The sequence below is a fragment of the Crinia signifera genome, chromosome 2 (genome assembly GCF_055691185.1).
Source record: "Crinia signifera chromosome 2, ASM5569118v1, whole genome shotgun sequence".
NCBI lineage: Eukaryota > Metazoa > Chordata > Amphibia > Anura > Myobatrachidae > Crinia > Crinia signifera.
Window position 1 is genome coordinate 347257440 of NC_139218.1, and position 13544 is coordinate 347270983.

The 13544-nt window shown below is 43.7% G+C and overlaps 1 protein-coding gene across 3 annotated transcripts in view; it reads left to right on the forward strand.

Moving 5' to 3' along the window:
- The window catches only part of LOC146057878 (uncharacterized), a 77096-nt gene that overhangs the window by 48583 nt on the left and 14969 nt on the right, over positions 1 to 13544 (forward strand). For all 3 annotated transcript variants that reach the window (XM_083169676.1, XM_083169674.1, XM_083169675.1), the window contains exons 11-15: positions 4756 to 4835; positions 7335 to 7378; positions 10119 to 10147; positions 11560 to 11630; positions 12607 to 12662. In XM_083169676.1, the coding sequence (XP_083025802.1) occupies positions 4756 to 4835; positions 7335 to 7378; positions 10119 to 10147; positions 11560 to 11630; positions 12607 to 12662 (280 nt within the window). The remainder of the gene's footprint in view (positions 1 to 4755; positions 4836 to 7334; positions 7379 to 10118; positions 10148 to 11559; positions 11631 to 12606; positions 12663 to 13544) is intronic.

Genomic DNA, 13544 nt, shown 5'->3' on the forward strand with positions numbered 1-13544 from the left:
TGCTAAGGGGATCAACAGGTTCAGTGAAATACTGGACAAAATAGATGTTGATGTTACAGGGACCCCTAAAAGGTCTTATGCTATGCCTCCTGTGGTAGATGAGGAGGAGGGAGCGTATACTGACACCCCCTGGGATCAGGGTGAGGATTTTGAAGAGACCTCTTCTGCTGGTATAGAGGATCTTATTGTAGCTGTGAAACAGGCTTTAAAACTGTCTGTGGAGGATAAGACTCCTGTTAAAGGTGTTTTTAAGCGACAGCGGAAGGAGGCTGTTACTTTTCCTTCAGATGAGGGGTTGCAGGAATTGTTGGAAGGGGCTTGGAAAACCCCGGATAAGAGGCTACAGATGCCTAAGAGATTCCTTAGTCTGTACCCCATGCCAGAGTCTCATGCGGAGCTCTGGGAAAAGGTGCCTGTTGTGGATGCTTCAGTGGCACGTTTATCCAAAGCTACGGTATTGCCAGTACAGGGCGGTGCAGCTTTTAAAGATTCTGTGGATAAAAAGCTGGAGGGAAACCTCAAGGCTATTTTTGAAGGGGTGGGATTTACTCTACGGCCCCTTATTGCTTCAGCCTGGGTCTCTAAGGCCATGATAGAATGGGCTGGTGAATTATGCACCATGCTGCAGGCTGACCCTGGTGCTTTGCTTCTAGCAGAAAAAATTAAAGCTGCTGCAGAGTATGCAGTGGAAGCAGAGGAGGAAGCTCTTAAAATGGCTACCAGAGTGTCCACAGTCTCCATTAATGCCAGGAGAGTGCTCTGGCTTAAGGCCTGGGAAGCGGACAATGAGTCCAAGAAGGCCCTAGAGATGTTAGCTTTCAAGGGAAAGTTACTTTTTGGTACTGAATTAGAGGAGATTATAAAACAAGCCACGGGCGGCAAGAGTACATTTCTGCCGGCTCCCTCAGCAAAGCAGACGTCCAGATTCTCTGCTTTTAGGCCGTCCTTTTGGCCCTCCCCTAGAGGTGGTGCGTCCTTTCAAGGACAGTCTTTCAGGGGAAAGTTTCAGTCCTCTAGGGGCAAGACACAAAAGCCCAAGTTTGGCTCCTTTCACAAGAAGCCTGCCTCCAAAGGAGAGGACAAACCCTCCGCATGACTGTCAGGGGATGTGCCCGACAGGGATAAAGGTGGGGGGGCGTCTCACACACTTCAGGGACGCATGGGCTTCTCTAGGCCAGGATGCCTGGGTGTTAGATATTATAACCCAGGGTTACAAAATCCCTTTCAGAGGTCCGCCTCCGAAGAGGTTCATCCCCACATCCTTGCCAAAACAGGCACTCCTTCGCACAGCTCTTATGAGAGCAGCTCATTCCCTTTTGGAAAAAGGGGTGGTTACTCCGGTTCCCAGGGCAGAGTGGAAGAAAGGCTTTTACTCCACGCTGTTCCTGGTGCCCAAACCAGACGGGTCTTTCAGACCAATACTAAATTTGAAATCCCTAAATGTTCATCTATGGGTAGACCATTTCAAAATGGAGTCCTTACGGTCAGTACTCCTGAGTTTGGACCAGGGAGAATTTTTGGCGTCCATGGATGTCCAGGACGCATATCTGCACGTTCCTATACACCCGGAACATCAGACCCTGTTGAGGTTTGCTATAGGAGACCTGCATTTACAATTCCGGGCGTTACCCTTTGGGCTGGCAACCGCACCAAGGGTTTTCACCAAAATAATGTCAGCAGCCATGCTTCAGAGTCACTTGGCAGAGGCCATCAGTTTTTTTACAAGCTCACGGCTGGATTTTAAATTTGCAAAAATCTCAGTTGATACCATCACAGAGGCTCCAATTCTTGGGGGTCATACTAGATACCCATTTCCACCGGGTATTTCTCCCGGAGGTAAAGGCCAGGGACTTGGTCACCTTAGTCCAGGAGATTCTCAGGGCGCGGAGCATCTCAGTGTGGAGGTGTCTCAAGCTCCTGGGGAAAATGGTGGCGTCATTCGAGACGCTTCATTATGCCAGGTTCCATTCTCGGGTGTTCCAATGGAACATTTTGTCAGCATGGTCAGGTAACACTCTGACCATGAAGTCGGAGATGATAGTGTTGTCTTCGGACACTCGAGATTCCTTGAAATGGTGGACAGATGTGAATTCCCTTCAGTGGGGCCGGTCATTACAGACCTGGGACTGGTTGGTAGTAACTACCGACGCCAGCCTAAGGGGCTGGGGGGCAGTAGTCCTGGATCTCAGGCTGCAGGGCCTGTGGACGACAGAAGAATCAGTATTACCAATAAACATCTTGGAGCTGAGAGCCGTCTGGAAAGTGATTTCCTTGGCGGGAGACAGGTTACGGAACCTCCCTTTGAGGATTCAGACAGACAATGCCACAGCTGTGGCGTATCTAAATCACCAGGGAGGTACACGCAGCAAATTGGCTATATGGGAGGTGTCCAGAATCTTCCTATGGGCGGAACAAAATGTTCCAGCTGTATCGGCTATATTCATTCCAGGAGTAGAGAATATAGAAGCCGACTTCCTGAGCAGGGAGGAGCTCAAGGAAGGGGAATGGAGCCTACACCCTCAGGTGTTTCAACAGATCACTTTGAAGTGGGGAACTCCGGATGTGGACCTGATGGCATCCAGGTTCAATCATCAAGTGCCCAGGTTCTATTCCAGAACAAGGTATCCACTAGCGGAGGCAGTGGATGCCATGACTACTCAATGGCAGGGAGATCTTCTTTATGCATTCCCTCCAGTACCAATGTTAGCAAGACTTTTGAAGAGAATACAGGACCAGAAGGTTCCGGTGATCCTTGTGGCCCCAGATTGGCCAAGGAGGTCCTGGTACTCGAGACTTCAGAGGTTGTCTGTGGACTCATGGCGTCTACCTCTGAGACCAGATCTGCTAAGACAAGGCCCATTCAATCACCTGGATTCCGATCGATTGATTTTGACGGCCTGGCTATTGAAGCCGCCATTTTGAAAAGGAAAGGGTTTTCTGAGGCAGTAGTGCAGACTATGATAAAAGCCAGGAAAGCTGTATCATCGGCAAATTATTATAGAGTCTGGAAGACTTACATTAGATGGTGTGAGAGGCGAAAGGCTCACACATCTCACTTCAAGTTAGCAAGAATGTTGGAATTCTTACAAGATGGTTTTTCATCGGGCCTAAGCCTTCAGTCATTGAAGGTGCAGATTTCGGCCTTGTCCATCTACTTTCAAAAAAGGATAGCCATTTTGCCGGAAATTCAAACCTTTTTACAAGGGGTATCCAGGTTGAAACCCCCATACAAGCAACCAGTAGCGCCTTGGGATCTGTCACTGGTTTTGGATTGCCTTCAGAAGGCACCATTTGAACCTTTAAGGTCGGCGGACTTTAAGTTTCTCACGTGGAAGCTAGTGTTTTTGTTGGCAGTAGCATCTGCTAAAAGAGTGTCAGAGTTGGGAGCTTTGTCATGCAAATCTTCCTTCTTAATTTTTCATGATGACAGGGCTGTTTTGAGAACAGTACCTCAGTTTTTACCAAAGGTAGTTTCTGCCTTTCATTTAAATCAGGAGATAGTTCTACCTGTGTTTCAACCCCCAGAGGGTTCTAAGAAAAGGGACAAGTTGAAGACTTTGGATGTTGTGCGTGCTTTACGCATCTATGTGGACAGAGTAAAGAGTGTCAGAATGACTGACACATTATTGGTATTGTATGACATACACAAAATTGGTTGGCCTGCATCTAAGCAGACTATTGCTAGGTGGTTGCGATCTGTGATAGCCTTTGCATACACCAAAGTGGGTAGGCCTGTACCGGCCAGAATTAATGCACATACCACCAGGTCAGTTGCCACCTCTTGGGCGGTTCGACATGGGGCCACAGCTGAGCAGGTTTGCAGAGCTGCCACTTGGTCATCTGTTCACACCTTTGCCAAATTCTATAGATTCCATGAGTTCGCGTCGGAGGACGCATCATTCGGGCGAGCAGTGCTAAGAGCGGCAGACCTGAGCGTACCCTCCCAAAGGACCGGCTCTGGAACGTCCCAGTGTTGAGCTGTGTCACCAGGACCATTGAAAGAGAAAAAGGGATTTTTGTAAGAACTTACCGTTCGAATCCCTTTCTCTGATATGGTCCTGGTGACACAGCGATCCCTCCCTTACGCTCAGTAAGTATGCCAGAAGTTCATGATGTTCATGTTAAAATGGTTAAAAGTTAACAGTTTCTGTTATAAAATGTGCATATAATATGTGCAGGCGTTTGTACTGAGTTAATGTATTCCAGTGGCTTTGAAAGATTGAACTGAAGAGTCCAGGGATGCAGTAGGGGAGGAGCCTACCCTCTAAAGCTTTAGGATAGGTGCCTGGCTCCTTCGGACCCTCCTACATCCCAGTGTTGAGCTGTGTCACCAGGACCATATCAGAGAAAGGGATTCGAACGGTAAGTTCTTACAAAAATCCCCTTTTGCATTTTGTGAGAAAAACCCGGGTCTAGCCTGTTCACACTGCCATACACCTGTGTATTATCCAGGAAAAACCCTGCAAAAAACCCGGCATAACACCTGGGAATTTCACAAAGACCCTTTTACACTGAGACAGGACACGGGAAATTACTGCTTGCCCTGGCAAAAACCCGGGGTTTTGCGGCAGTGAGAACAGGGTATTACTAGTAAGCCCACTTGAAGCTTGTAGTTTCACTTTCTGCCAACAGATGGTTTAGGAGTCACACGGACATTAGACATATACAGTATATAGATGATTATATCACAGGCCACCATACTAACCAGTGAAAATGTAGAAGTGCTAATACCAAACCATGATCTCCTTTCTGCAGACAGACTGTGCTGAGAAGTTATTCTGATTCTGATGATTCAGATCTACCTGTGTTTGATGGCTGCAATATCTCACAGAGCCGTAAGCATTTCATTTAGTAACTCATTGTGGATTTAAAAAATAAATTAGTTTGGATTCAAACTTTTTATTTTAATTGTGTTTAGCACATTATTGTATTACATTATTTTGGATAAATACCATTTTTTAACAATAAAACAACAAAATGATGCAGTCAGTGACAATTAGTACAGGACTACACATGTACAGATAGATGTAGTATGGACAGACCACACAATAAGTAAAATGCAATATAATATAATTTTCGGTACTTGTGTAATAACTGGGCGCCCGATTTTAAGATCGGGTCGGAAAATCGCATCGATATCGCATGCAATATCGCATGCGATGCGATTTTCCATAGGATTCAATGTTAACATGGTCCTGTTCATGTCCCCACTATCCAAGTGGGCATAGAGTTCATCTTATATAGCGTGGCGAGCGCAGCAAGCCACCGAGCCCGAAGCGTGGCGAGCCCCGCGAGGGGCCGCGGATTACTTAAAATGTATTACACGTCCGTTTGCTGCGCTCGCCACGCTATATAAAATCAACTCTATGCCCACTTGGATAGTGGAACAGGACCTTGTTAACATTGAATCCTATGCAAAATCGAATCGCATCGCATGCGATTTTTTCCGAAAATCGCGTTGCATCGCATCTGATTGTATGCCTTAAGGTAAGGCATACAATCACAAAATCGTGCGCCCAGATATTACACAAGTACCTAATTTTCTACTGTATCTTCTTGAGGAGACATCTATTCTAGATTGAGTGCCAGTAACGTCACAGATTGATACAAAAGGAAAGTGATAACGGGGTGGTTGCAGCGGTATCAGGCCACTATGATAAACGGTAGGCTTGTATGCTGTACCCCAGATACAGACTCACTCACTGGCACACTGATACGGTTGTTTTAGTTTGTCTTTCCAGTAACTGACAATGAAAGTGTAATGAAATGAGGAGTTTGTAGCTGTTAGTCTGACCTATATTTTGCATCCTATGTACTGACCACAGTAGTAGAACCCTAATGTTGTGTAGGATTCACTGATATGCATTTTTGTGTGGCTGGTGGGTTTATGATTTTTGAGTAGTTTTGTCTCTATGGGACTTATTTTGATTGGGAAGTAAGGCAAAAAAACAAAAACTACTAACATTGTATCTGGAAAAAAACCATGTTGCCATGATGCAGCGGTATCATGGTACTGTCCACCAAAGCCTTAGGACCAGCCATGACTTGGTGATGGCAGCAACCAATGAGGACATGGCGGTTGGTTTTTATTCCAAATTTCCATTAACAGATCAGGCTGAGTTTATGGGGGAGAGAATTTCTTTGTTATTCATTGTTATGAATAAATTCCTCCCCTTCCCTCACAATGTATCATTAATATATCCCCCTTGCCTGACAGACAAATGTAGTTATTGTAAATGATTGCACCTTTAAGAAAAAAGTTAGGCTGGCATCCCGCATAGCTGCCTTACTCTGAGGCTATTACAGCTGGCCCTCTGTGTAGTTGAATGGAGTGAGATTTTCAGAGCAGAGAATTACCCGAAGCAAATGCCGGCATCTTAGGGCCTGATTCAGATCTGATCGCTGCTTTGCAAAGGCCTGCCTGCAGATAGTTGCAACTCAGAGTGAAAACCCACCCCATTCAAGTCTGCGAATGGCTAGCGAAAATATCACCAATTGCATGTCATCAGCAAGTCCATACGCAACTAACTCACCATCGATTTTCCCAGTCTCTGCCAGTGTGCGTAACTCTGTCTCTTCCACAACTCTGTGAAAGAGACAGGGGGATTGAGGCCGGAGCTGGGTGGGGTACAGCGCGCCACCACTCAGGATTCCGATGAGTCCAAATTCATTAGTCCGATGTCTGAATCCCGACTGCTGAGACTCAGATAGTGGGGCAAGCGCAACAAAGCCCCTTGCAGACTAGGTGGCTTGCTGTGGTCGCCACCTATGCTATTCTCCCACTATGGGGGTCGTGGACCTCCACGAGGGAGAATAGCCCCTGTGAAATAGGATCCCGACTGACGGGGTTTTAACAGTTGAGATTCTGGCATTGGTGTAATAACTGTCGGAATCCTGCGGTCATCCAGCACCCCCTTCCTGAAAACACCTGGGCATGCCTGCGTTTTTTCCAGACACTCACAGAAAATGGTGGTTACTTCCTGTCAGTCAAGTTGCCAGACAAATACGAAAAAAGTAATTGTTGATTTTTGACGGTTTGGCCTCGCGCACGCGCGGTACAATCCATATGCATGCACAGTCATTCAATAATCAATTGGCTTGCAAATTCAAACAACAGCACTCAGCTCTGAATAAACCCCATAGCATTACACTTTAACTATGTCCATGCCCCAACAATTTCCAGCAGTTTTAAGGAATATTGGAAAACATCATGCAATTAAATGGATCTACATACGAAAATGATCAGGTGTATAATGATTAGAACTGTTTCATGTTGTGCAATGTGCATTCATAAAAAATGGATGAAATCTTTTTATTCCCAACTGATTTTTTAGAAAAAATGTCCGTGAAATCCAGTCCGTCTTCTCAACAAATAAAAGTAAGTAAATGGCAAAAATTATTATTGATGCACAATCAACAATCTACTTACTTTATGTACCTGTGAATAAATTATTGATGGTTGTGATGTTCTGCTATTTATGTATAAGTAATTTACAGGACCATTTCCCACTATCTGCTTTCCACTATCTATGCTGTTCTGATCCTCTGACGTATGTGATAATTGTTTGTATCCATAATATGGCAGTAAGCAGAGAACAGTAATTAGTGGGATTGTAGGTGACAAAGTTACATGAAATGCCGTACATCCTAGTACATTTTTAAATTGGATTTTTTTTACCAGGAGACGTTGCACATATTTAAAGTTAAGGCTCCCATACACTAGGGCGATTCACTTGCAATTTATGCTTTTTTACTGCGATTGCGACGGGCAGTTGCATGAAACGAGTCCAAATTGCATGTAATTGACAGCATGCACATTGCACCGGAACCTGCGAGTTGCACCTGCTGTAAAAGCAATTTGTTGGATTGCTTGGCAGGGATCACATGTGATATATCGCATGCAAAAGGATTGCATGCGATATCACATGCGATCCTGTCCTCCAGGCAGCTCAAACGTGGGATCCTCTGCTATTAAATTGGCAGCCTCACATGTTGGGCTTTACTTTCGCTAATTAAGTCCCATTTGCCCCAATGCCAGCACTTATTTGGGATTAGGTGGCGAAACCAAGTTATCATTTTTATTATTCCTACTTCATGGTAGGAAAGTTCATGCCCACCTCGGTATATAACCTCGCTCCTCCCAGTCTTGTTTCCTTTCTCCCTAGTGTGTAGTCAGGTTAGTCAGGTGGTTCGTTCTTTTTGTTGTTAGCTTATTATATTAGGCCAGTTGTGCTCCTGGGGCTGAGGCCACGTCGGCAGCGACATTACCCTATCCCCTCTCTGTGCACTTATGCCGGTGGTGTTGACCAATAATGTGGGTGTCCGTGGTGGTGTGGAGCTCAGTGCAGTCCTCATGCCCTGTTGATGATTGGCATGGCATTTGGCGCAGCCGCGGCTACAAGGTAATGCGTTGGACGCCTGCGCGTTCCAGGAGGCCTGTGCATTCCATGGTGCACTTCCAGTTTCCAGCCGGTTAACTTGTTACAGTATCTTGTGTTAAGGATTCTGTCTGTACCCCTAATACATTATCAGATTTAATGGAGTGGATCAAGAAGTCTTTAGTTCCTAAGGAGGAATTTTTTCAAAGTGTTAAAAGATCTAGGTCTCTGACCAGTCTAGATTATGATTATGAAGTTCTGTCCCTTGGGTTTTTGTCAGATGAAGAGGTCACGGTGTTATCCCGTGCAGAATCTGGTGCAGTAGTCAAAGATTTCAGGATGTTTAATTTGGATTTAGAGGTCATCCTAAATAATTTAAATAAGTCTTAGAATTATAAGGAGATGGCAAAACAGGATTATATGTTGTTTGAGGACAGGACTAGGGTGGCCAATCCCAGGATCGGGGGGATCCCGAGATTTGGCCTCTAAAACGCCGGGATTTCAATCCCGGGATTTGAGTTTCGAAGTCTAAAGCCGGGCAGCGTCTGAGCAAGTGCAGACAGACGTAGCAGGTTTATGGATATATCTTCAAGATATCAATGTAGACCAGCAAAATCCTACGGACCAGGACGTCCTTATAGAAAAATGTATTCTATAAAGTAAAGAGTTTCAGAAAGTCTGCTGAATGGGACCCACTAGAACGCTATGGGCCGTCTTGCCCAGGAGACGCCCAATATTTTTCACTGGAGAGCCCTCGTCAATAAAATATTTTATAGTTTAAGGTGACCTTAAAAATTAGAGGCGCATTGCCAAACTATTTTAAGAAATGGGACAGATGGAATTCTTCGGTATTGGCTGGCGACTTGTCTGCTAACTACTCTGAAATGTGGTGTAATCTATTGTTTTACCTTTAAGATATATATATATATATATATATATGTATTTTCACTATACTGATACTCACCTTTACCCCTGTATTATTTTTATAGGCCTTTTATACAGAGAGGGTAGATATGTTGTATTTTCTCTTACATGCTTCTATATTTATTTGTGCATCTGTCTTTTTATCTATAACTTATTTGGGTCTTATGTTTTATCCTTGAAGACTGATTAATTTTCTCAATTTATAATCTTCCCTGTGTGCTCCATCTCTTTGTTTCAATGCAAAGAACTGATCTTTTACTGATTTCTCTGTACTGTGTGTACACTTTTTAATTGTTAATCTTTGTGTGCCATTTTTACAAACATGTACAATTGTCTTTATACTACATAATTTGTATATCAAATTTTGTTGAAATAAATAAAAATGAAATAATTTAGAAAAAAAACCCAGATGTATCAAGCTTCAAAAAGTGATAAAATGGAGTGATAAACAGCTCCTAAATGTCATGTTACAGTCTGTGTTTGACAAATGACAGTCAGGAGTGGATTGGCTGGTTATCACTCCCCACTTTATCACTTTTTGATGCTTGATACAGCTGGCCCTGTGTGTGGCCCCAGCCTTATGGATGTATAAAACTCAATCTGTGATTGTCTGTAATTGCTTTTTTTCCCCTCTAAATTAATTTTGAAAAATTCCTGTTTTATGGAATTAATATTTCTGAGTACACCCACTTGCTTCATAATTCCTGTTTTATGGATTTAATATTTCTGAGTACACCCACTTGCTTCATAATTCCCAAGTGTCACAAGTATAGAGTTTAGTATGAATATAAAGTGTTTCTTTTTTTACATTTGTAGGAAGCTCTCTATTCATCTCCGCGTAGATGGTAAGTGTTATATACTTGGATATTAACAAGTGCACTGATTGCTGTAATCACCAGCTGACCAGTATTGATGCTGACAGTGGGCTTAGAACTGATGCCAGCATTATGCACAGGATTCAGTGGCAATCGTGAAGATATATGAACTCATCATGTAGTGCAGTTTTTGTACAGGGTAGACACTAGGTTGACGAGAGAAGTCACAACCAGCTGTCTCGTAGTCCACAGCTGTCACCCTGCAACAGAATATTTTGCTTTCCTTCTTTCTGGCTTCTGTACTCACAGCTATAGATAATACAGCAGAGCTTGTTATTTTGTCATGTTACTGAAATGAATGCTGCTGTACCAGGGCAGTTCTGCACCCTGGTGTGGTCCTTGCATGACGGAAGAGGGGGGGGGGGGGCAGGAATTGGAAGCTGGGAATCAAGAAATTTGTAATTACCATTGTCAGCAACCTTGCAAGGTCCTTGGCCTAGCACCATCAGTACAGCCCTAGGAAAGAAACAACAATCCTTTCATTTCTGGTATACAGATGTAGTGCCGCTCATGCAACCTACGTTGTACCTCCAGCCCGCCATGGCTGCCCAGCCCGCAAGGCGTCACAATACATTTGAACAGCTTGGCGAGGGCAAGGCTTGCTATGGGCAAGTTATAATGAGACGCTAATGCATCTCATTGGTTTGGTCGAAAGGCGCTAGGATGGATCTGGGTGGAAGCTTTGGCCGCTCTTATCAGGTGTGTAGTATAGTGGATACTGCAAGTGCGCCGCTCTGCATTAAAGTACAGTATGCCTGAGTTTGATTAGTTTGAGTCAGTTACTGTATATTTAACACACAAAGAATCCTGCCTCCCTATAAAGCTTTCTGTGCGTCTGCACGGGCACGGACGCTAATGCATCTCATTGTTTTGTTTTACTACACTACTTTAATGCCCCAATGTTCAAAATATTCAGTATCGGCTGCGTGAACGTGAAGGTTAATATTTGCCTATTTGCCTATGGGACCGTGACACTACACAGCCCATTTTCTCGCAGCGATGTTCATGAGGATGAGACGCACAAGCATCTCATCCTGTAGTGTAAACGCGCTCCGCTCAGCGAATGGCAGGGTTCCATCGTTACAGTATATCAATCTGCCTCTAGATTGGTGGAGCATTAGCCACCCAGCGGTGGCGATTTGTATAGCATAGTGAGCATACATGCCACTTGGCGGACAGGAGCTCAAGGAGAAAAGAGGATCGTCAAAAACTTTGCGATGGCGGGCTGGCGGCAAGAATGAGAGGCGCTCCATCTTTACACTGAGAAAAAAATTATATATTTCCTGTATAATAATAATAATGGTATTCTCATTTTACGTGAATAAGGTAATGAAAGTGAGAAACACTGTTATGTACTAAGATAACTGAATATTATTTTTCAGCATATCAAGTAGTAATTCAGAATCAAGCGAATCTTTATTGAGTCCAAAAAGATCTGGGACTTACCTTCTCAGTGAGTACAGTATTGCATGTTTAGTTCTGCTTGTTATGATATCAGAACATGTTATATTTTGATAGCACTTGGGCTATTGCCCAACCCTACTGCGCCTTTCAGACAGGGTTTTGCCATTTTTCCTCTATGTGAACAGAAATGACTCTGGTCGAAGTCCTGAGTCCCCAGCCCTGCTCTGTACCAGGGTTTTTCTTAGGTCCTGGGTCGTCTCTTGTGTAAATGCATCCAACCTTTGTTTTTAGACTCAAGTTTTCAGAAAACTTTCTCATTGGCTGTTTGATGCTTGCAGATGACATCAACTGCAGTACATGCTGTATATATCACTTTATACTGCATACTTTAGAAAACAGTTGTTATACATTTTGAAACTACCCTAAAGTTGGAATATCCTCTTTAAATGTTAAAGTCTCTGAATTATCTCTTAAGTATCTACATGGCATATTGGGGCACTTGCATACATTTACCTGTCCGTCTCCTGAGACAGTGGGAGCTGCCATATGAAGAGTGAGGAATTCCCAGACAGCCATACTACTTATCTGCATTGAGATTGTCATTAGTGTAAACATGTCCCTTTTAAATCCACACCAAGGGCCTGATTCAGACCTGTGTACAGCCTAGCGCACAGGTCAGCACCACCCCCTAACTGGCAGCACTGGAGAACTACAGGTCCAAGCTTGCCCTGTCAGAACCACAAGTGCTAGCAGGCCAGAGCATACAGGGCTTGATGGCACCTGTAGAGTATGCGGTTGATGTATTAAGTATTGAAAAGAGTGGAGAAGTGCACTAGTGAGGAAGTTGCCTTAGCATCCAGTCCTCATCAAGGTAACATGTATTAAGTACATTATTTAAAATGTTAAGTAGGAGCTGATTGGTTGCTATGGGATACTTCTCCACTTGTCCATTTCTCCAACTTTTTTTTCTCTTTGCTACATCGACGCCTTTGTACTGTACTTTCACTAATCATGCATTTTTATAGATGAACTTCCAGAAAAGGACAGGAAGCATGTATCAGAGAGGAGCACTGACCCGAAGGTATGAACATCTGATTGTATGCGGTAACATAGACTCCTTTACTCTTGCTAATGGAAAAAAGGTATACATCATTAAGTCGACACCTATTAGGTCGACATGGCTTAGGTTGACACATGAATTGGTCAACATTCCTAAGGTCGACATCGTTGGAAGGTTGACACAAGCATTAGGTCGACAGTGAAAAGGTTGACATGAGTTTTTTATTTATTTTTTAGCCGACATGTGCCGACAGGCAGTATTTCATGCCCTACCATCCACTACAGCGAGGTGTGGAGAATAAAATAATGTGCCTGAAGCATGGCGAGCGGACGCGGTGCTACATTTCAGTGTCCATGTCGACTGTGTTGACATTCAGGACAACAAAAAGTGAAAACCCATGTCGACCTAGTGGTGTTGACCTAATGCTTGTCGACCTAGTTGGTGTCTATCCAATGATCCGTACCCCAAATGCCAGTTATAGTGACTCTGTTGGTGGTGCTCTCTAGAGTCATAAATAGCAGTATGTCAACAAGGGGGAGAGAAAGATGACTCTTTTTGCTGGGGCACTTCTTTTGCCAAAATTAATTTTTTAAATTCATACATTTTATTGGTATACATTAAGACTCGACCCACTCAATCTAAGAATTGGCACAACATGTAGAGACAAATGATGTATGTATACTCATGTAACATAACAATGTAATAGAATAATATTAATAATAAGAAGGAGCTGTATCAGCCACAGTACTCAATGAACTCAATCTAGGATTCACTTAATCCTGTGAGTCATTTGTTGACCCAGCTGTCATTTATTGTATACGTGACAAACATATAAACAACATAAACCAACAAAAGTATGTACGATTTTGTTTAAAAAAAAGGACAAAAAAAAGATGGTAGTCA